Genomic DNA, 23,451 nt, shown 5'->3' on the forward strand with positions numbered 1-23,451 from the left:
TCTGAAACAAATAATGCAATATATGTTAAGAAAAAAAAAAAAGAAGAAGAAGAAGAAGAAGGTAGCAGGAGGGGAAGAATGAAGCGGAGGAAATCGGAGGGGTAGACGAACCATGAGAGACGATGGACTCTGAAAAACAAACAGGGTTCTAGAGGGGAGGGGGGTGGGAGGATGGGTTAGCCTGGTGGTGGGTATTGAGGAGGGCACATTCTGCATGGAGCACTGGGTGTTATGCACAAACAATGAATCATGGAACACTTCATCTAAAACTAATGATGTAATGTATGGGGATTAACATAAGAATAAAAAAAAAAGAGCAAATAGTTGTCTTTGGGTAGCAGACAGACGGGTAAGTATTTGGGGTTTATTTATTTATTTATTTTTTTAAATTTATTTGACAGAGAGAGACACAGCGAGAGAGGGAACACAAGCAGGAGGAGTGGGAGAGGGAGAAGCAGGCTTCCCACCGAGCAGGGAGCCCGATGCGGGGCTCGATCCCAGGACCCTGGGATCATGACCCGAGCCGAAGGCAGACGCTCAACGACTGAGCCACCCAGGCACCCCTGGGGTTTATTTTTATTTTAGTATTTCTGCAGGAAATGCACATTGTTGGTTTACTAAAAACAATGAAAGGTAAAATTAATAGACATCCTATAGTACCTCATTGTCTACAGACTCTATTTCGAGCCCCTCTATAAGACGTTGGAGGCCATTTGAAATCCCTCCCACCTACTCCCTCAGCTTCACCACAGGTTGCTGCTTGTCTCACCAGGTACTCTCAGTTGGGTCACGCCCTCACCTACCAGGCTTTTTCCTGCCTCTTTGTCTTTGTCCACCTGTTTCTGCTTAATAACAACCACAACAACTATGGGCCAATGACTATCTCATGTAATCCTCACAGCTACCCTCTGAGTGACATGATGATATTGTACTCAACATTCATATGAGAACACAAGGCCAAGCCAGGGACGACCATGACCACACAAGGGACCACACACGGGCTGGGACGAGAACGTTGGCTGACTACTGCAGATAGGAAGACTCCCCTCCACACCATGTCCCTCCTCTCTCGCAGTGATCTTACTTTGCCCTGCCACTTTTCCTGGGTAACTCTTCATGTGGCATGGTGTTGCTTAAGTCTCAGCTCAGCTGTCACCACCCTAAGGAAGCCTTCCCTGAATCCTCCCTCACTAATAAGCCAAGCTAGGCTTTCCTCCTTTGTGCCCCCTAACCCTCCTGCCCAGAGCATAACCACTGCCTTCAGACATTGCCTTAAAACACTCTTCTTCCCTGTCTATTGTGAGCTCCTGATTCATGTTTGTACCCTAGATTGAGGCCCTTAATAGGCACCCAGTCATTATCAATTACTTGAATTGAACCTCAGATCAATTCAATTCTCCATCTGTCAAAGTCTAGTCTGGCTCCACTGATGATCGGCGAAGGATTGCTCCCTCTTTGGAACTGCCACAGCCCAGTGACTAACCTTGTCAGGTGCTATTCAGTTTCTATTCATTGTATTTTACGTGGCTGGCTGAACCTAAGTAGAGATTGAGTCTCACTGTTACCTCCTGCCTTCTGCTGCCTCCACAACGATTCCTATTCATGAGCTTGTGTTGAGAAGCTGGGGAGTTTTGTGTTGAGTGAAGGATTGAGTGGTAGCAAACAGAAGAGACGGGGCAATGGAGTGAGGAGCCACGGTAATGAAGGATGGGCTGCCCAGGGCTAGGGTCTTCCCCCAGAACTCAGGACCATGAGTGGATGTGTGCTAGAGAACACCAGAGACCCACCCCTCCCTGGGCCATAACTTGGCATATTTTGAAAGGCTGGGATGGTGGCCCTGTGGTCTTATGATCAGGAAAGTTGAAAGAATGATCCTGTAAAATTCTAGTATTAGTGTTAGCATTGCCAAGGCTGGCAAGGTCTGGGGGACACTGGGTTACATAGAGGTGTCTTTTCTTCATCACAGATATAATATAAGCCCATTCTGAGCTAATCACTCTCCTGTCTCCCATAGGATAATGCCTTGCACATGGTAGAGGAAATTCCCAGTCTCCAATTCGATACCCAAAATTATCTCAGATCAACCTCTGGAGGGGTTTCCCTAGGAGCAGTCTTCCCAGAGCCCCATGCATGTCCTTGTTCCTCAGGCTGTAGATGAAAGGGTTCATCATGGGGGTCACCACAGCATACATCACTGTGGCTACTGAGTCCTTCATGGAGTACGTTTGGAGGGGCTGCAGATATACCATACCAAGTGTCCCATAGAAGAGGGACACCACAGCCAAATGGGAGGCACAGGTGGAGAAAGTTTTGTACTTCCCAGTGGCTGAGGGTATTCGGAGGATGGCTTTGACAATTCGGGCATAGGACATGATCATGAACCCTAAGGGGGTGAGGAAGATAAAGCAACCTGTAGCAATCAGCGCTGTGTGATTGACTTGGGTGTTGGAACATGCGAGCCTCAGCAGGACGTACATCTCACAGAAGATGTAGTGGATCTTCTGGGAACCACAAAATGTCACCCTGGTCATGAGGAGGGTATGGGTGAGGCCATAGAGGACAGAAAGTGCCCAACACAAGGTGAGGAGCAAAACACAGAGCCCAGGGCTCATGGCCGTGGTGTAGTGGAGGGGGCGGCAGATGGCCACATAGCGGTCATATGCCATTGTGGCCAGGATGAGGTTGTCCAGGGCCACCAAGGAGACCAGGAAGTAGAGCTGTGTTAGACACCCCGCATAGGAGATGGCTTTGTTCTGAGACTGGAGGCTCACCAGCATCTTGGGGATTGTATTGGTGACAAAGAAGAGGTCTGTGAAGGAGAGGTTGGCCAGGAAGAAGTACATGGGAGTGTGCATGCGGGGATCAAAGCTGATGGCCAGGATGATGAGCACATTTCCCACCACTGTGACCAGGTACATGGACAGGAACATCCAGAACAGGACCCGCTGCTGCTCAGGACTCTCTGAGAGCCCTAGGAGCAGGAACTCAGAGATGCCACTGTGATTGCTTCCATCCATTTCCCCAACTGTCTGCAACATAGGCACCAACAAATGTTTGTTTATTAAGTGTCCTCAATTGAACAAAGACATTCATATAAGCACAATTAACTGTTTTCTTAGCATTAAAATATCTGACTAAATTTTACAATTTAAAAATGTTATTATCAAAGTATAATTGATATTCAATGTTATATTAGTTTCAGGTATACAACAGTGATTTGGCAATTCTGTGCATTATGCAATGTTTACCACAGTATATGTAATCACCATCTGTCACTATACAATGTTATTACAATATTATTGGCTATATTCCCTATACTGTACTTCTCATTTCTGTGGCTTATTTTATAAATGGAAGTTGTAGTTCTTAATCAAGGTCCCACCCACCTCCCCTCTCGCAACCACCAGTTTGCTCTCTGTATTTAAATGTGTGTTTGTTTTTTTTGTTTGTTTCTGTGTCGAGTCTGCTTTAGATTCTTCCTCCCTCTCCCTCTGCCCCTCCCATTTGTGCTCGCTCGCTCTCTCTAAGATATATAAATAAATCTTTTTTAAAAAGACAAGAGACAAGAAGTGTTGACAGGAATGTGGAGAAAAGGGAACTCTTGTGGGAATGCAAACTGGTGTAGCCACTGTGGAAAACAGTATGGAGGCTCCTACAAAAATTAAAAATATAATATCTTAAGTTAACAAGAAACTAATAACATGGAAAATCCTTATGCAACTCAGTCATTCCAGCAACATCTAATCTGGCATACTCAATATTACAGGAATAATGTCTATGTCTTATTTAAAATTCTATCATCTTACTATACTCAACAATGTCATTTTGTGACTTTGGAAACAAACAAAAGGACATGGTTTTGATTAAGCAATTTTTAGTTCTAGAAATTTATCTTAAAAAGATATTATCAGGCAAAATATAAAAAATGTATATATGTTTATGAGAGCCTTGTTAATAATAGTAAAAATGTAGAAACAACATAAACATTCAACAGTAGACACTTTGCTTAAAAAATTACAGAATAGGCAAATCCATAGAGACATTAAGTCAACTCTGGTTGCCAGGAGCTGTGGGAAGGGCAAAGGAGACTGTTAATGAGCCCGGGACTTCTTTTGGGAGTCACGAAAATGTTCTAAAATTAGATTGTGGTGACATTTGTGCAATTCTGTGAGCATATTGAAACCATTGAGTTGTATACTTTCAATGGGTTAATTTTAATGGTATTGGTGGTATACACGGTATACATGTATTCACAATGGTATATATCTCAATAAAGCTCTTCTAAAAAATTATGTAGTCCATTAAATCAGAGATTAGGAACATCATAAATGATGTTAAAATTTTTTCTCATTTGTATGTGGAAAGATGTTTATAATAATTGCTGAATCAAAATTCCAGTTCGTTCTTACACAATAAAATAGAAAATGTGCAGTTTTGACTTGAGCTAGAGATGCCTGCCCCGTGTTGGGACTGTGAGGAGGAGGAACAGGGAAATGCGTGGCAAGTGCTTAGTGCTGGCTCAGCCTCCTCCCCAGCCATCCGGGTGCCTGGACTGGGGGGTGGGGGTGAGGGTGGGGGAGAGGGCTGGGACTCCTCCCTGACAGGAGCGAGTGTCAGAGGCAGGTAATAAGGTTGGGGAAAGCCAGAGGATGTTTCAGGGACATTGGCCCATCTGCTTTCTAGCCCTCAAGGCAAGTGTCCCCCACATCTTGGTGTGCATCAAAATCACCTGTGATGCAGATATTTTTTTAAAGATTTTATTTATTTATTTGACAGAGAGAGGGACATAGCAAGAGCAGGAACACAAGCAGGGGGAGCGGAAGACGGAGAAGCAGGCTTCCCGCAGAGCAGGTAGCCCAATGCAAGGCTCGATCCCAGGACCCTGGGATCATGACCTGAGCTGAAGGCAGACGCTTAATGACTGGGCCACCCAGGAGCCCATGTGATGCAGATTTTTAAAAGATGCTCTGGTGCCCTTCCTTGAGATGATTCAGTGGCTCTGTGCTGAGGACCAAGTCCTTTTAGCAGTCACCTGGTGATTCTCACTGTGCAGAAATGCTGTTCTGAGTCTGAAAGACTCAATGGGTTCTGAACACTTGTGTGGTCAGATGGCCTTAGAGACACAAACCCCTCTGCAGTGAGGGCAGAGAGTGTAGGAAAAGTATTCCACACTTGATGTTGGAAAACTGTCCTTTGGTCCCTCCTGTGTTGCTCCCTAACTGCAGGACCGTGAGGAGGGCGTGCAACCTCCCTGAGCCTCCTTATCCCACGCAGGAAGCCTTTCTTGCAGGTTTGAGAATCACATGCAACAGAGCATGTGACAGCACTTGGAAAACTGGAGAGCATTATAAAGATTGGAGGCATTGTTATTTACCTTTAAATACTAAAGTGTTAGATTATATAAAGAATTTTCAAAGTATGTGAGTATGTTTGTGTGATTTAGCAAATGGAGAAGAAAAGAGAGAAGGGAAGGAAGGAAGAGAGAGAGAGGCTGTGACATCCAAACCTTACTCACTGCTCGGTGCTGGTGTTAGAGCTCACTCATTCTGTTGCCTCCACTTTTCTCCTCCATTCAACAAAAATTCACAGTCAGGACATAAAGGATCTTAAGTAAGACTGTGGGACTCGGGGCTGGAACAAGGTAAAGGTGAAAAGCAGGGGAGCTGGTGCCTGGATCTTTGATCCCCTAGCAGAGGAGACCAACTATAAGGCTGTGGGCACCCCAGCAAAGCTGGGGGGCCTGAGAGCCGCTGCCTGAGCCCCGAGTTCAGGAAGGAAGTGGCTGAGTCAGGACTGTGTCAGGCCTATTTGTTAATTCTGGGGAGGCCTCAGGGAAGCAATCCCAAGGCAGCTTCTTCTGACAAACATGAGTAATCACTCCAATGAACAAGGGTCTTGGGAAATGAGTCTTGTTTACAAGGAGTAAGCCAGATTCTCCTTCCCTCTTCTTCCACTTTGTCGCTTCCCCCTGCCCCCTCCCTCCCTATTTAAGATGGATAGGATGAGTTTGGATGTCCCAAACCATAGATCACCTCAGCCCATGCTCTCTTTGACCAAACTCCTAGCACCACTGACTCAGAGATGATAGGATTCTAGATTCAAACAAGCCTATCTACCCCCTCCACACCCTCTAAATGGAGGAACTGGAATTTTAGCATCCCTGTCCAGAGAACACTTTGTCTTGTCTTTGTATCATCTCTCTGATGGGGAGCTCACTACCTTAAAACAAATTTCAAGAAAAGTGCTTCTAGTCTCATAGTTGGTAGTTGTAAAACAAATGTCTCCATTTGCAGTCCTCATCTAGGATACACTGCTGGAGGAGAGGATGAATGACCTCAGATTGTTCCTGGGTCCACTACTAGATGGGCCTCAATTAATTTATTGAATTGTTCTAGGCCTCAGTTTCCCCACTTTTCAAATCTAAAAATAACAAACCCTCCACTGGTCAAGTTTTGGGGTTTTTTTTTCACTTTTTAAAAAAATTATTGTGTTATATTCACCATACATTATATCATTAGCTTTTGATGTAGTGTTCCATGATTCATTGTTTGCGTATAACATCCAGTGTTCCATGCAGTCACAGGTGTCTTGGTGCTTCCAGCCAGCCACCCCATGGAGTCAGTTCGTATAGTTGGCCTCTCTCCTGCTGCCCAAGTCCCTGCACTCAGTCTTTACAAGCCGGACCCCCTTCTGGGAGCAGCCCAGACACCCAACACCTTTCATCAATAAACAACCTCAGTTATACTCATGCCTGGGGGTCTACCTTCCTTCCTTCTTACTCGATTCCTGTATTATTTATTGATTGCAGGCATTGGGCTAGGTGCTGGGGAAACCACCGTGAACAGGGTGGACACAACCGCCTCCCCTCACGGATCTTACAGACCAGTACAGGAGAGATCTTCTTTTTTTTTTTTTTTCAAGATTTTATTTATTTTTTGGACAGAGAGAGACACAGCGAGAGCAGTAACACAAGCAGGGGGAGTGGGAGAGGGAGAAGCAGGCTTCCCGCAGAGCAGGGAGCCCGATGCGGGGCTCGATCCCAGGACCCTGGGATCATGACCTGAGCTGAAGGCAGACGCTTAACGCCTGAGCCACCCGGGTGCCCCCAGGAGAGATCTTCTAAAAGAAGGCACCCAGGGAAGAAAGCAATCACAACAATGAGTGCCCCAAGGAAGAAGTAATCTGAAATAGCGAATAACTGGGGGAGGAATGGGCACCTTCTCAGATTGGTTGGTCAGGGAAAGTCTCCTTGAGAGACATTCAAGCTGAGACCAGATGGCTGAGAGGGTGCCAGCTCCTCAGGGAGTCAGGGAAAGAGCTTTCTGGAGAGAGGGGACAGCATCTGCAAAGCAAAAAAACATGTGTTCAAGGACTGCAAGAAAGCCAGTGCTGGTGCTTTGTCAGCAAAGCCATAAGGGACACAAGTTGAGTGGGAGGAGGTGCACAGGGGCAGATGAAGCCAGGGAGTCATTATGGCTTTTATTCTAACTGCAACAAGGAGTCATCGAAGCATTTTCAGCTGGTGGAGCAGGATGGTTTGATTTAGGTTGAATGGCTCACTCTGGTTGCCATGAGGATAACAGGCTAGAGACAGACCGGAACAGCCGTGGCCCAGGTGAGTAGGGACAGTGAACTGCACCAGGATGGGAGTAGGAGAGAGAGGAAAAGAGATGATCTAGCTACCTTTGGAGATGAAATCATGAAGTTCAATAGAGGACTGGACCCTAGAGATATAAGAAAGGGTAAACTCTGGGCACCTTGGGGTGCCTGGGTGGCTCAGTTGGTTAAGCGACTGCCTTCGGCTCGGGTCATGATCCTGGAGTCCCTGGATCGAGTCCCGCATCGGGCTCCCTGCTAGGCGGGGAGTCTGCTTCTCCCTCTGACCCTAACCCCTCTCATGTGCTCTCTCTCATTCTCTCTCTCAAATAAATAAATAAAATCTTAAAAAAAAAAAAAAAAAACTCTGGGCACCTGGGTGGCTCAGTTGGTTGGGCGTCCCAGTCTTGGTTTCTGCTCAGGTCATGATCCCAGAGTCCTGGGATCAAGGCCCACGTCAAGTTCCCAGCTCAGCGAGGAGTCTGCTTCTCCCTCTGCCCCTCCCCCGCACTTACTTGCTTGCTCGCTCTCTCTCGAAATAATAGATCATAAAAAAAAGAAAGAAAGGGTAAAATCAAGGATGACCTTTTATTTCTGACTTGGGGGACCTAAGGAAGGAGCATGAGGAATTAACATAGGGAAGAGTTTGAACTTCTGAGAGGTGAGCAGGGGAGACGGCAAGAAGATATTTAGGTATAAGACCTCTTAGATGGTGGCATAAATTTGGAAGACATTCACATATACAAGATACCTAGAGCCATAGAGACATATAATTTGACACTATAATTCTACTGCTATGGGTAGAAGTCCTAATAAATCATCCAAAATGGAATCAGCTTTATAAACAAACATATCCGTCACAATATTATTTATAATTTTTTAAATAAAAAGGTCCTAAATGCCTATCAATTAGGAAATGCTTAAGCCTATGATGCTACCTATAATTGGTGAAATATTATGCAACATGTTTCTGGGCATGGGAAATTTCTTATGCAATAAGACAACAAAAGGAAAACTATTTCTACATGCACACAAAAAATATTAGAAGTAAATATACCAACATATTACATGCAGTCATCTCTGGGTGATGGGATTAGAGGTGATTTTTACTTATGTTTGTTTCCCACTAGACCAAGATCTAGGTTTTCTCTGGGTAAGAATCACTCATTCCTCTCAAATCCACAGGGCCCAGCCCAAGACTTGGGGCCTAGAAGACATTACTGGTATTTGCCTATTGGGAGATTATTTGGTTAAGGCTCCATCCAGCAAGATTTGGTTTCCTCCATACTCCTCAGCTCAGATGTTAATTACTAAGAAACTACTATGGCCCACAGGCTCAAGAAATTTAGGTTTGGGAGTTTCTTGAACAGTGTCTGAGAATGTGGCTCTGAAGCCCCTCAGAGCAGCATGACATTGGATAAAACTGACATACACTCCTCCTGAAACACGCTTTCTGGTTCCAGGACCTTAAGTCTCTCAAAGCTATACAGAGAAACAAAGGAGCCACCTTAACAAATTCTTTGAACATGAATTGACAAATACATCTGCAGAGTATGCCATATGCTTCCAGGACCCTGGGATCATGACCTGAGCCGAAGGCAGACGCTTAACGACTGAGCCACCCAGGCGCCCCATATCATTCTCTTTCTATTCCCAAAACTTCAGCTATGTTGGCTTTCTTTCAGTTCTTTGAATTCACAGAGCTGTTTCATCTCAGGGTTTTTGCCTTTGTTTTCCTTTGGAAACTCTTCCTTCAACTTTTTGAATGGCTTTCTCTTTCTCAGCCTTTGGGCTTTAGCTTAATTGCATAAATTGATACAGCCATTTTGGAGAGTCTTTTGCAATACATTATTGTTATCTTGTGTCAGGTTCCCTGGAAGCAGAGTGGTTCATGGGAAGTGTGAGAGCAGTTTATTGAAGGCATACCCTCAGAAGAAGATAGAGGTAAGTAGGACTCAGCACATTAGCTTCAACCTGGTCTTGAGAGGAGCTGAAGAACATGAATTGCATCCATTGAATCAATTCTAACCAAACGTAAGGAGCCAGCTTTGTCTACCCAGTGTTGGTCAGTCCCTGGCCACTGGCTGCCCCTCTACTTCCCAGGGCAGTAAAGGGAGGGTGCTTAACATCTCTGGCCAGAGAAAGGGCATAAGCCATTAGCAGCCAACATTCACGCAGCGGGGCGGGTGGTAATGAACTAACCAGTGAAAAGCACCAACAGCATACAGTAGTAAGATTTAAGGTGCACATGGCCTTCCTTCCAGCAATTCCTTCTTGTCAGTATATTCTAGAGAACTTTTGTTCATGTACCCAAAGAGAAATGTACAAGAAAGTTCATTTCAGCTTTGTTTACAATGGTGAAAAACTAGAAATAACCTAAATGTTCTTCAACAGGGGAACAGATAGACAAATAATAGCATATACCTATTACAGTGGTAAAAATAAAGAACCTGAGTATGTGTATCAACATGGATGAATCTCAAGAACATAATCTGAGTGAAAAAAGCAAGTTTCAGAATACATACTGGATGATACCATTGAAATAAAATTTTGAAATATGAAAAACAATGCTAAATCCTTTTGTGGGTGCACAACTTTCAAGTAAAATTATAAAAACGTGCATAAGAATGACAAACACAAAGTTGATGATAGTGGTTACCTCTGGGGAAGGAGAAACTGGAATGGAATTAGGAGTTCAAAAGGTCTCTCAACTGTAACTCTAATGTTTTATTTAAATACACACACATGTACAATGACATTTTAAGATTTAATGAAACTGAGTAGTAGATACACAATTATTTTTATTCTATATACCAGTCCTTATATTTTTAATCACACTTTAAAAATTACAGAGAACATCTATTCATGTGGCTCTATGTATACCTAGAGTGATGCTTCTTTTACCTAGTAGTCCACTCTATGTATCTACCAGATTTTATTTATCCATTTGCCCAAGTGATGAACACTTAACTCTGTACTGCTATAAACAACACTGTAATGAATAGCCTTGTGTATGTCTCTCTATAGACCTTAAGACATATTCTCTAGGGGTGCCTGGGTGGCTCAGTTGGTTAAGTGTCTGCCTTCGGCTCAGGTCATGATCCCAGGGTCCTGGTATCGAGCCCTGGGTCAGGCTCCCTATTCAACAAGGAGTCTGCTTCTCCCTCTGCCCTTCCCCCCGACTCATGCTCTCCCACCCCATCTCAAATAAATAAATAAAATCTTAAAAAAAAAAAAGACATTCTCTAAAGTATATGCCCAGAAATGAGATTGCTAGGTAATAGGAGAGATGATCATTACACAGATAGGTAGATAGATAGCTAGGTAGATAGGTAGATAGATGATAGATAGACAGATGCATGGATGGATGGATGGATGGGCAGATGGACAGATGGATATGTGTGTGTGTGTGTGTGTGTATACACACACAGCCAGGTGATCAAGAAAGCAATCAATTTGTACTTAGCAGAATTTCATATATACATATATATATCCAAATATATAAATATATTTAATTTTAATTTTGCTGTATATAGTTAAGTTTAATTTTTAAAAGGTGTATCTATATCCAAATATATAAAAATATATCTATGTATATATTTAATTTTAATTTTGCTATATATAGGGGCACCTGGGTGGATCAGTCGTTAAGCGTCTACCTTCAGCTCAGGTCATGATCTCAGGGTCCTGGGATCGAGCCCCGCATCGGGCTCCCTGCTCTGCGGGAAGCCTGCTTCTCCCTCTCCCACTCCCCCTGCTTGTGTTCCCTCTCTCTCTGTCTCTCTCTGTCAAATAAATAAGTAAAATCTTTAAAAAAATTTTTTTTGCTATATATAGTTAATTTTATTTTTTTTTAAAGATTTTATTTATTTATTTGAGAGAGAGAGCACGCACAGAAGGAGAGTCAGAGAGAGAAGCAGACTCCCTGCTGAACAGGGAGCCCAATGTGGGACTCGATCCTAGGATTCCAGGATCATGACCTGAGCTGAAGGCAGCCGCTTAACTGACTGAGCCACCCAGGCGCCCCTCCTAATTGTATTTTTTTTACTGTTGAGTTTTTGAAAGATCTTTATACATTCTAGATACTAGTCCTTTGTCTTTTTTACCAGTTTAAACGAAGTATAAAAACCTTACTCCCTTGAAGGAATCCACCAAATAAAAGCTGTGATTGCCTTCTGACATTTTGGGCAGTAGCCCCACAGGGACAGATGGGTGTCACGTTTCTAACTAGGATGATTGACAACGATTAGCATGAAGACTTATGGCTGCTACTACACATGGGGGCCGGAGATAATATGTCTTAAACCTAGAGTATTCACTTGGGTATCTCTTAGTGCTTCCATGAACAGTAATAAATGTTAATGAGCAATTTCAGTCATCCACCACCAAAAGAGGAGAGTAACTAAAAGCTCAAATCCTTCAGGCATGAAGGCCTCATATATTCTACCAGACATCAACACAGACCTGCCAAAGTGATAGCAAAGGTGAGAGGAATCTAGAATGAGTAGTGGAGAGTAGAGATAACAAACTTTATTTATAACCTTAAGACAATCTACAGTAATGGGGATTGTATCTTGTTTCACTACCCTTTTGCTTAAAACTTTCCAGCTTATAACTGCCCACCACCTTGAAGGATATTGAGTTGTATACCTACCCTACTTGGGAATAAGCGTGGCTCAATGCATTTTAACAACAAATGGAGTCCCCATATTATGGAATGGGAGGTGAATGAAATGGGAAGCTACAAACGGATCTGCGTGAAAACGCATGGATTGTCTTAGCTGGTGCACCTCTTCAGTAATAATCCGGTGAACTAAATTCTTGAATTTTATTTTTTTAAAGATTTTATTTTTTAATTATTTGTCAGAGAGATTGAGAGAGAGACAGCGCGAGAGAGAACACAAGCAGGGGGAGTGGCAGGCAGAGGGAGAAGCAGGGAGCCCGATGTGAGACTGGATCCCAGGATCCTGGGATCATAACCTGAGCCAAAGGCAGACGCTTAATCAACTGAGCCACCCAGGCGTCCCTGAAATTCCTGAATTTTAAATGTCAAATGTGCCTTACATTCTCAGAATAAACTCTACTTGGTCATGATGCATTATCCTTTTTATACAAACTCTAAATTTGCTAAGTGCTATTTGATAATACTTTGCTGAGGATTTTTACTGTTTTGCAATTCTTTATTTTACTGCTTTCTGCCATTATCTTTCTTCCCTTTCTTTATTCCTTTAAGATTACTCTTGTTACTCTGTCTCCAATTTATTAATTTGAATACTTAGATCATTTGTTTCAACTGTAGTTCTTTCCTGGTAAGTTTATTTAAAACTAAAGCTATCTTTCTTATTACTGCTTTTGATTTATAGTTTGTTTCTCTTTATTGTTTCTTTATTCTTTCCAAGTATTCCATAATTTCTCTCATGATTTCCTTTTGAACCCAAAGTTTATTTAGTATACTTCACTTCATATTTAGTATACTTCACTTCATATTTAGTAATACCTTCTTAAATTTCTAGATATTTGGTAATTTTAAAGCTCTCCTTTTATTATTAATTTCTAACTTTAGAGCATTACGGTTAGAGAACATATTTGCATGCATTATGGTTCATATCAGTGGAAACACACACATATTTATTCTTTAGAACTTACTGAGACTTGCTTTGTGGAAGGAATATATACTGATATTTTATTTTTGATTAAAAGAATGGGGATTTCCTGTTAGGTGCTGATATATTATGTATAATAAAAAACTTAATCATTTCCATTTGCTGTATTTTCTTCTGATTTTTTCTTTCTCACTGCTTCCCATTTAAGAAGTCATTTTTTTTTTTCTCAGATTGGTTTGAAAGTTACACATCCTATTTTGAAAGCTAAGATGCTTTCCCTTAACTTAAAACACATGGTTTTAATTGATCCCCATGGATTTCTTAAATACATCTCTATTTTCCTCCAGAAAGACAAGATATTTATTATGCTCTCCTGTCCTTATATTTCCCTACTAGCATCTACTATAGAGAGTTGACACTGTCTAGCATTTTAGAATTTTATTTCAGAAGTTTTTTTAATATTTTGCCTTTGCTCTTTTAGTCAGAAATAAACTTTGCTGTGTTATTTCCCCACCCTATTTCCCATAATTCTTGCATCATCTTCCTGGATGTGTTTTTTATTTCTTACTTGAGTACTTTGTTCAAGGGTGTTTTCAAGGTAGATCTTTGTCTAGAGAACTTTTAGGCCTTATAAATTGAGAATAATTTCATTATGCCCTCAAATTTACGAGGATATTTACATGGATATTAATTTTTATATTTAAAGTTATTTTCTTTAATACTTTTCAAATTTTATTCAGTTGTCTTCCTATATCCAGTATGTCATTGATACATCTGAATTTAATCTTATTATTGTTCCTTTGTATGTAATCCTCTCTGTCTCTTTGGAAACTTAAAGTGTTATCTTTGTGATGTTCTTAAATCTTTTAATTACTCTTGCTTGCAAACTCATGGGCTCTTTCATTCTGAAGTTGTTCATATACTATATTTTTGGAAAATCTATGACCATTACTCCTTGAAATATTTTCTTCCCTCTGCTTTTGCTTTTTATCAGACTTATTTTCTAGCTGTTGACACTTTTATTTATATCCTCTATCTCTCTAACTCCCCACTCCCTTATTTTCTATATTTCTATTCTTCACTGCTTGCTGCCTTTAAGAGAGTTACACTATCTGATATTCTGATTCTGGTTCACTAATTTACACGTATCCATTCTACTATTTATCTCATCTGTTGAATTATTTACTTCAGCTATTATGTTTCATAACTAATACTTCCACTTTGTTCTTTTTATGTTTCATATTTTTTTTTAATTTTTTTTTTTTAAAGATTTTATTTATTTGACACAGAGAGAGCGACAGCGAGAGAGGGAACACAAGCAGGGGGAGTGGGAGAGGGAGAAGCAGGCTTCCCGGCGAGCAGGGAGCCCGATGTGGGGCTCGATCCCAGGAGCCTGGGATCATGACCTGAGCTGAAGGCAGACGCTTAACGACTGAGCCACCCAGGCGCCCTATGTTTCATATTCTTAATATCCTCCCTAATAACCTTGAGTATATTCATCAGGTTTATTTTAAATTCTAACTCTTTTCCAATAATTTAGATTCATGTGGTGTATGTTGTTCCTTTATATTTATTCCATTTGTGCTTGCAGATGTCAGGTTAATTTCACATGTGAACTCATGTTCACCAGGAATATCATTACCCTGTTTGGTGATAGGTATTCAGAGGAGCCAAAGGTCAGGCCCTAGATTCTGTCCCTCTAGGTCCTCACCTAGAGGAGGCGAGGGGGACAGGGTGATCCTAAAGAAGAATGTATCAGATTTCACGTAATTTCTATCAGCCACTCCCATTGTTGCCACTCCATTGACAATTTCTGTGGTCACTAGGAAGAAGACATCTCCTTAGCTTGTATCCCAATAGCCTTGAAGATTTAGAGTGACTGAGTGCCCACAAGCTCTCCTGTTTTCATGAGCTCTTCATGCCAGCAGGGCTTTTAATTGCCATCATGGCACCTGACTATAGCAGAGATGGCTAGTTTTGCCCTAATGCAAGCTTTGTGCTTCTTCAATGCGAAAATAATATTAGCTGGGAATATGGCCACCAAGTATAAAGAATATATTTCCGAGGCCCAGTTGCAGCCAGGTGAGGCCAAGTGACCAAGTTCTAGCCAATAGGATATAAATGGAAGAGGTGTGTGCCACTTCTCCAGATTTTGTCCTTTGTGAGAAAATTTGGATCCTCCAGTTGACCCTTTCTCCCTTCCTACTGGTTGAAATGAAGACCAAGGCAGAGTTTAATGGCTATGGAACCATTCTCTGAGGGCCTCAGAAAAACAAAAGAGAAGTAGCCTGGTGTGCTTGCTGATTTTGTAGCCAACATCTCACACCTGGACTACTTACAAAGAGAAAGAAATAAATGTCCAGCTTTTTAAATCTATAATCATTTGGAGTTTCTCTATTATAATAGCCAAACCAGGGGCACCTGGGTGGCTCAGTCGTTAAACGTCTGCCTTCGGCTCAGGTCATGATCCCAGGGTCCTGGGATCGAGCCCCGCATCAGGCCCCCTGCTCAGTGGGAAGCCTGCTTCTCCCTCTCCCACTCCTCCTGCTTGTGTTCCCTTCTCGCTGTGTCTCTCTCTGTCAAATAAATAAATAAAATCTTATAATAGCCAAACCATAGGCATTTTCCCCACAAAGTTCCCGTTAGGTAGGCAGGAAAAAGTATCAATAATTTTATCTCACAAAAGAGAAGACTAGACTTAAACAAAATAAGTAGAAGCACTAAGGTTAAGATCTGGGACTCCTGGGCACTAATCTAGAACTCTTTCCTTACAAAGCTCTGCAATGAATTTGTTCCATGACCTCAACTTTAGGCAATGATTTTGTATTCACTCTGTCTTGGTATGGAATTGTAACTTTTCCACTGCAGAAATAAAAATCATAAGTCTTGGTTATCTTTGATTTGGTCTTGGTTGAGTCTAGAGGCCACAAGTTTCAACAGAAAGAACCTTGAGAACACACAAGATTCCTCTACTGCAGATGTAAAAATCAGCTTTCACAATCAGCTATGACTTAAGCAGATAAGGAAGAAGTTCAGAGAACAGCTACACACTAGTTGCCATAATATTTAATTTAAATTTGTTTATTTTATCTTCTCACTATAAATTGTTCAAAAATCTGCTCACTGGGGCACCTGGGTGGCTCAGCCGTTAAGCGTCTGCCTTCGGCTCAGGTCATGATCCCAGGGTCCTGGGATCGAGCCCCGCATCAGGCTCCCTGCTCTGCAGAAAGCCTGCTTCTCCCTCTCCCACTCCCCCTGCTTGTGTTCCCTCTCTCGCTGTGTCTCCCTCTGTCAAATACATAAATCTTAAAAAAAAAAAAATCTGCTCACTATGACATAGATCATTCCATATTGTTGAGAGCTTTAATAGCAAAGATTTTTGACTCACAACCTTGAAGCAATAAGTGTTTATATAATTTCTTATTTTTGTAAGAAAAAATAAAGCATATGTATACATGTACACTCAAAGTTGTAAACTCTTTGCCATCCAATATTGTCCTTGCTTGCTAACATTTTGATCACTAATCCATTTTCCATGACCTCACTAATTGAATTTTGGTGAACTAGCATAAAAGGCTGCACAGACTTTTAGAATTAGAATTAAAAACATCGCAAAAGGTATTTTTCCTTGTGGAAAGTTAGGAGTAAAATAAATGAATAAATAAGCAACTCCTAACATATTAACTTTAAAGCGTGATGTAAAATCTTGATTTTCCTCAACAATATCAAACTCATGAAAGGATTCGGGGAGGGGAGTGGTGATAAGGCATATGTGGGAGTCAGAAGTGAAAAACCTGAGGTAGACATTTCTGTGAAGTTCCTCACTGGAGGGGATGGAGGACACCTGCACTATCACTACAGAAGTCACTGGCCCCATGAAAAGAAGACTTTGCCCCTGAGAAATCTCACCAGGGCACACTTCATGTCCTTGTTCCGCAGGCTGTAAATGAAGGGGTTCAGCAGGGGAGTTACCACTGTGTACATGATAGCAGCTGCTGTATCCTCTTCTATGGAATTGGAGGAAGAGGATGAGGGGCACAGATAAGCCCTGATCACTGTCCCAAAGAACAGGGCAACAACAGCAAGGTGTGACCCACAGGTAGAGAAGGCCCTGCACCATCCCTGGGCAGAGGGGACTCTGAGGATGGCTGAAACAATGTGGATATAAGAGACCAGGATGAGCATAAAGGGGATTAAAATGACTGCTCCCCCCAAGAAGAGGAGCACAAGCTCATTGACCTGAGTGTCAGAGCAAGACACCTTCATCAGGGGTCCCAGATCACAGAAGAAGTCAGGAATGATCTTCTTAGAGCAAAAAGAAAGTCGAAAGATGAGGAAAGTGTGAGTCATGGCAACAAGACTCGTAAGGACCCAGCAGGCAGTAACCAGGAGGGTGCAGCGCCGGCGGCTCATAACCATCTTGTAGTGGAGCGGGTAGCAGATGGCCACATAGCGGTCATAGGCCATTGTGGCCAGGAGAAAGATGTCCATGTCCCCAAAAGTCAAGAAGAAGTAGAGCTGAACCAGGCATCCTGTGTAGGAAATGGACCTGCTCTGAGTCTGGATGTTCACCAAGGCCTTGGGCACGGTGGTGGAGGTGAAAAGGATGTCTGCACAGGACAAACTGGCAAGGAAGAAGTACATGGGCATGTGGAGACGTGCATCAGTGCCAATGGCCAGGACAATGAGCAGGTTTCCAGCCACAGTGACCACGTACATCCACAGGAACACCAGAAGAGGATTCGCTGCTTCTCTGGTTGCTCTGAGAATCCCCAGAGGAGGAACTCAAAGATGCTGGTCTGGTTCCCTCCTGCCATGATCCCGGAAGTCTGAGAAAGAGACTTCCAGTGAGACCCATTAAAACTCTCTAAACATACTTTAGATCGTTGATGAATGTGCCATTCTCTGAACTCTAGAGAAGAAAGAATGACCTTAATGTATTTGTATTGATCACATACTATGTGCACTGTATATTTTTATTAAAACTTACTAATGTGCTAGGAAGTGGGAGAGATACAATTTAAGAGAATTAAGGTAGATTTCTTTCCTGGTTTATCTCTCTACACTCCTTTCTGTTCCAGATTTCTTTAGTTGTAATTGCTATTTCTTCAGCTGTATTCTCAGGGGTGTCAAGAAGCTTTCAGTCATTCATTCACTCATTCATTCATTCATTGATTCATTCATTCAAAAGAGACTAAGTACCAGCTCTGGACTTGGTAGAGTGCCAGGTAAATAGGACACTGATAATCCTTACCTCCTGAGAATTTTCAATCTAACAGGATAGACATAATTGCCTATGTTAAAATCCTATGATATTTTGATTCAAGGTTCTCTACCCATTCAACTGATGACAAATCTCTCTCAGACCCCAGACTACCTGTTCTGACTTATCATGCCCAAACGTCAGTATTCTGAAGATAGTTTCAGGTTATCCATTCCTCCAGAAATCAATTTAGCAATCAGCTATTTAATAAAGATGTGTACAGATAACTCTTCTTCAGTTATCTGTAATGACAAAGAAGGAATCATAATCTCTAACCTCAATACACGAAAATCCTACCCCTTTCCCATGTGTGGAGCCAACTAAGGGTTAGTCACAGAGTCAGTCAGTCAGATGGAGAAAAAAGAATCATCTTTGTTACTGAAAAAGACTAGGTTGGAGAATTTATATTAGCTGTGTTCACTAAATGAGCTTTGTAATACTCCTCTAAAATTAATCTATTTTCCCTTTCACAGGCTCAGCTGGACAATCATGGGCCTCTCCAGAGGGGAACAGCCTACTCTCATAAAACATAAAGGCATGGAAGGACAGAACAAAGTTTTTCCTGAAAATGATCAGATTCCTGATGAGAACAGAGAAGCTGAGGCTCAAAATTCAGCAATCAGATAAGTCACTCCAGGTATAAGAACAGAGGGTCAGGGCTATTAGTCTGGAAAGAAAGACACATCAGACTTAAATAAACTTCTGTCATCCAAGGCAGATCAAGTGATTAAAAGTAAACAAGAATAGGGGTGTCCAGCTGGCTCAGTGAGTAGAACATGTGACTCTTTATCTCAGGGTCATGAGTTCAAGCCACATGTGAGAGGTAGAGTTTACTTAAAAAAAAAAAAAAGAATTTATCCATAAAAACACTTTTAAAAAAGTAAGAATAGATAATATGAAACAATAATAATAAGATATGTTTGTGAATATATGCATGTGAATATGTGTATGAATATATACATATGTATGTATACATAAATGTGTATATATAATATATATTGCTATGTTCTAGTAATAGTAATAAATACTTACTTTCAAGTTCCTATACAGCATATAAAAAAATACATAAGGCCACAGAAAAAATTTCAAAAAATCCCAAAAAACAATAATAATTCAACTAATGATCTCTGACAAAATTGCAATAAAAGTAGACATTAATAACAAAACCAAAAAACAAAAATAGCCTTTCAATCTGGAAAAAAATGTTTCAGATATCTCTATTAAATAACTCTCAGGTCCAAAGGAGAATTAAAAATCTAAATTACAGAATATTTAGAAAATAATAATAGTAATGCTATGTACCAGAGTCTATGGAATATTGCTAACATAGTAATAAAGAAAATTCATTGCCTTAAATACTTATATGAATAATAGTAAATAATACACGAATTAAGCATCTGACACAAATGAGCAACAAAAATAAACTGAACTGGAAAAAAATAAAGCAAAAGTAGAGTTCAAAATCAGAGAACAAATAAAGAAAAAACAAAACAGCTTTGGTCTTTTTCAACAAATGGGAAAATGGGGTATCCATCTGCAAAAGAATGAATGGGATCCCTACTTTAGATCATACAAAATTAACTCAAAATGGATCAAGGACCTAACTGTAAGAGTTAAAACTATAGCAATCTTAGAAGAAAATATACGCATAAATCTTCATGACTTTAGATTAGGCAATAGTTTCTTAGGTATGACTGACACCAAAGCACACTCAAACAAGAAACAAGTGTCATCGAGGATGGGGAGAAATTAGAACCGTTGTATGCTCCTGGTAGGGATGTAAAATATAGGCATAAATCTTCATGACTTAAGATTATAAATGTAAAAAGTTTCTGTGTCTTTGGAAAACAGTCTGACAGTTTCTCAAAAGACTAAACATAGAATTACCCATATGAATTACCCAGCAATACCACTCCTAGGTATACCTAACAGAAATGAAAACATATATCCACACAAAAACTTGTACACAAATGATCATAGCAGCATTATTCATACAGGTAAAAACTGAAAATAACCCAGATGTCCATCAACTGGTGAATGGATAAATAAAATATAGCATATCCATAAAATGAAATCATATTTGGCAATAAAAAGAAATGAAGTACTTATACATGCTACAATATGGGTGGACCTTGAAAACATTATGTTAAGTGAAAGAAGCCAGACATAGAGGACAACATATTTATATGAAATTTCCCAAATAGACAAATCTATATAGAGAGAAAGTAGATTAGTGGTGGCTAAGGCTTGGAGGGATGCACAAATGAGGGTGATAGTTAATGAGTGTAAGGTTTCGTTTGGGGCACTGAAAGTGTTGTAAACTTGTTGTGGTGATTGTAGCACAATTCAGTGAATATAGAATATAATAAAAGCCATTGAACTGGGGGCGGAGCAAGATGGCGGAGGAGTAGGAGACCTGGATTTCGTCTCCTCTCAGGAATTCAGCTGGATAGGGATCAAAACATTCTGAACACCTACAAACTCAACAGGAGATCAAAGAAAAGAATAGCAACAACTCTCTCATCAGAAAAGCGACCACTTTCTGGAAGGTAGGACATGCGGAGAAGTGAATCCAAGGCGATATTCGGGAGGATAGACGGCGGGGGAGGGGCCTCCGTCGGCCAATTCTGGCAAGTGATAGAACCAGGGAGCACAAAATTGGAACTTTTAAAAGTCTGCTCCGCTGAGGGACGTCACTCTGGTGGCTAAGTGGGGGGGTGGAACCCTCTGGGACAGTGTGGTCTCAGGACCCTCAGGGTCACAGAAAGACCGGGGGTGCCTCAGTGTGACAGAGCTCCCAGGTAATGGAGCAGGGAAGCCGGCTGCAGAGGCAGAGCCCAGGCGCGGGCTCTCAGCTCGGGGTTGCCATAAACCGTGATCCGCGGCACAGTCGGGCCACTGCTCGTCCAGCAGGGACCCAACAAGCGGCAGATCCGGGGAGACTCCCCTTCCTCCCCCGGGAGGAGTGGCGCGGGAGTGCACCGCAGGGATCTGCTGGGTTTGGAGACTCCACCCGGGGCCGGGTGCCAGAGATAGAAACGCGCGGTCACAGGCCGGGTGAGCACGGAGTGCGGCTGGAGACCATGGAGACGGGAGTGACTGATGGCTTTTCTCTGGGGGCTCACTGAGGAGCGGGGCCTGAGTTCTTGGCTCCTCCGGGGCGGAGATTGGGAGGCCGCCATTTTCACTCTCCACCTCCAAAGCTGTACGGAAAGCTCACAGGGAACAAAAGCTCCGGGGAGCAAACCCCAGCAGATTACTTAGCCCAGACCGGGCAAGGGTGGGGCAGTTCCGCCTCAGGCAAAGATATTTGGGAACCGTGGCAATAGGCCCCTCCCCCAGAGGATCAGCAAGAACAGCCAGCTAAGACCAAGCTTACCGATCAATGAGAACAGCAGAACTCCAGCGCTAGGGGAATACTGCACATAGAATTCATGGCTTATTTACCATGATTCTTTAGTCTTTCAAAGTTAAGTTTGTTTTTTTTTTTTTAAAGATTTTGTTTGTTTATTTGACAGAGAGAGAGATAGCGAGAGGAAGAACACAGGCAGGGGGAGTGGAAGAGGGAGAAGTAGGCTTCCCGCCGAGCACGGAGCCCGATGTGGGACTCGATCCTGGGACCCGGGGATCATGACCTGAGCCGAAGGCAGACGCTTGACGACTGAGCCACCCAGGCGCCCAAGTTTTTTTTTTTTTTTAACTGTCTTTTTTCTTTTTTCTTTTTCTTCTTTTTTTTTTTTTGAATTTTTCTTTTTCCTCTTTTCAACCAACATCTTATCAATCCCTTTTTTAAAAAACATTTTTATTTTTCATTTTTAGAGTCATATTCTATCCCTTCAGAGTAGTTACCTGTATTTTTGGCATATTTATATAAGTTGTTCTCTCTTTAAAATTTTGAGATAGTTTCTTCTAACAGATCAAAATATACCCTAAATCTCTAGTATATGGTTTTTTCTACTGCCCTGCCTGATCACATTCTCTCCCTTTTTTTTTCTTTTTTCTTTTTAAATCCTCTTCTTTCCTTTTTCAAACAACTTCTTATCAATTCCTTTTATAAAATTTTTTATAATTTCCATCTTTACAGTCATATTCCATCCCTTCATATCAACCCTTATTTTTGTATATATATAAGTTTTTCTTTCTTTAAAATTTTGGGAGTCACTTTCTTCTAACAGACCAAAATACACCAAAAATATAGGGTGTGGCACTGCCTATATACCAGCCTGATCATATTTGATCACATTCTGGTTTTTTTGTTGTTGTTGTTTTGTTTTGTTTGTTTTTGTTTGTTTTTATCTTTATCTATTTCTTTTTCTTTTTTTTTTCTTTTTCTTTTTTCTCTCTTTCCCTTTCTTTTCCCACTGCTTCAGGTCTTTTCTGATTTGTTTAGAGTATATTTTGTGAGGACATTGTTACTCTGCTAGCATTTTGTTCTTTCATTAATCTATTCTCCTCTGCACAAAATGACAAGACGGAAAAAATCACCTCAACAAAAAGAACAAGAGGTAGTACTGACTGCCAGGGACCTACTGAATATGGACATTAGTACGATGTCAGATCTAGAGTTCAGAATCATCACTTTAAAGATACTAGCTGGGCTTGAAAAAAGCATGGAAGTTATTAGAGAAACCCTTTCTGGAGAAGAAAAAGAACTAAAATCTAACCAAGTTGAAATCAAAAAGGCTATTAATGAGGTGCAATCAAATATGGGGGTGCTAACTGCTAGGATAAATGATGCAGAAGAGACAATCAGTGAGATAGAAGACAAAATGATGGAAAATAAAGAAGCTGAGATAAAGAGAGATAAACAACTACTGGATCATGAGGGCAGAATTCGAGAGATAAGCGATACCATAAGACAAAACAACATTAGAATAATTGGGATCCCAGAAGAAGAAGAAAGAGAGAGAGGGGCAGAAGGTATAATGGAGCAAATTATAGTAGAGAACTTCCCTAATTTGGGGAAGGAAACAGGCATCAAAATCCAGG

At 41.5% G+C, this 23,451-nt stretch overlaps 2 protein-coding genes across 2 annotated transcripts; both read right to left on the bottom strand.

The window, feature by feature from the left end:
* Positions 1–2,075: 2,075 nt before the first annotated feature.
* LOC110593195 (olfactory receptor 1D2) lies at positions 2,076–3,017 on the bottom strand. Its single transcript, XM_021704433.1, has one exon. It carries the CDS (start codon positions 3,015–3,017, stop codon positions 2,076–2,078), a length of 942 nt encoding a protein of 313 aa, XP_021560108.1.
* Positions 3,018–17,063: 14,046 nt separating this feature from the next.
* Positions 17,064–18,016, bottom strand: LOC110593035 (olfactory receptor 1P1-like). Its single transcript, XM_021704284.1, is given in 2 exon segments — positions 17,064–17,932; positions 17,935–18,016. Coding segments are annotated over 2 exon segments (951 nt in total).
* Positions 18,017–23,451: the final 5,435 nt, after the last annotated feature.

Source organism: Neomonachus schauinslandi, chromosome 15 (genome assembly GCF_002201575.2).
Source record: "Neomonachus schauinslandi chromosome 15, ASM220157v2, whole genome shotgun sequence".
NCBI lineage: Eukaryota > Metazoa > Chordata > Mammalia > Carnivora > Phocidae > Neomonachus > Neomonachus schauinslandi.

Coding starts and splice junctions, on each gene's coding strand:
- LOC110593195 (XM_021704433.1), bottom strand. CDS start 3,017: ATGGATGGAAGCAATCACAGTGGCATCTCTGAGTTCCTGCTCCTAGGG.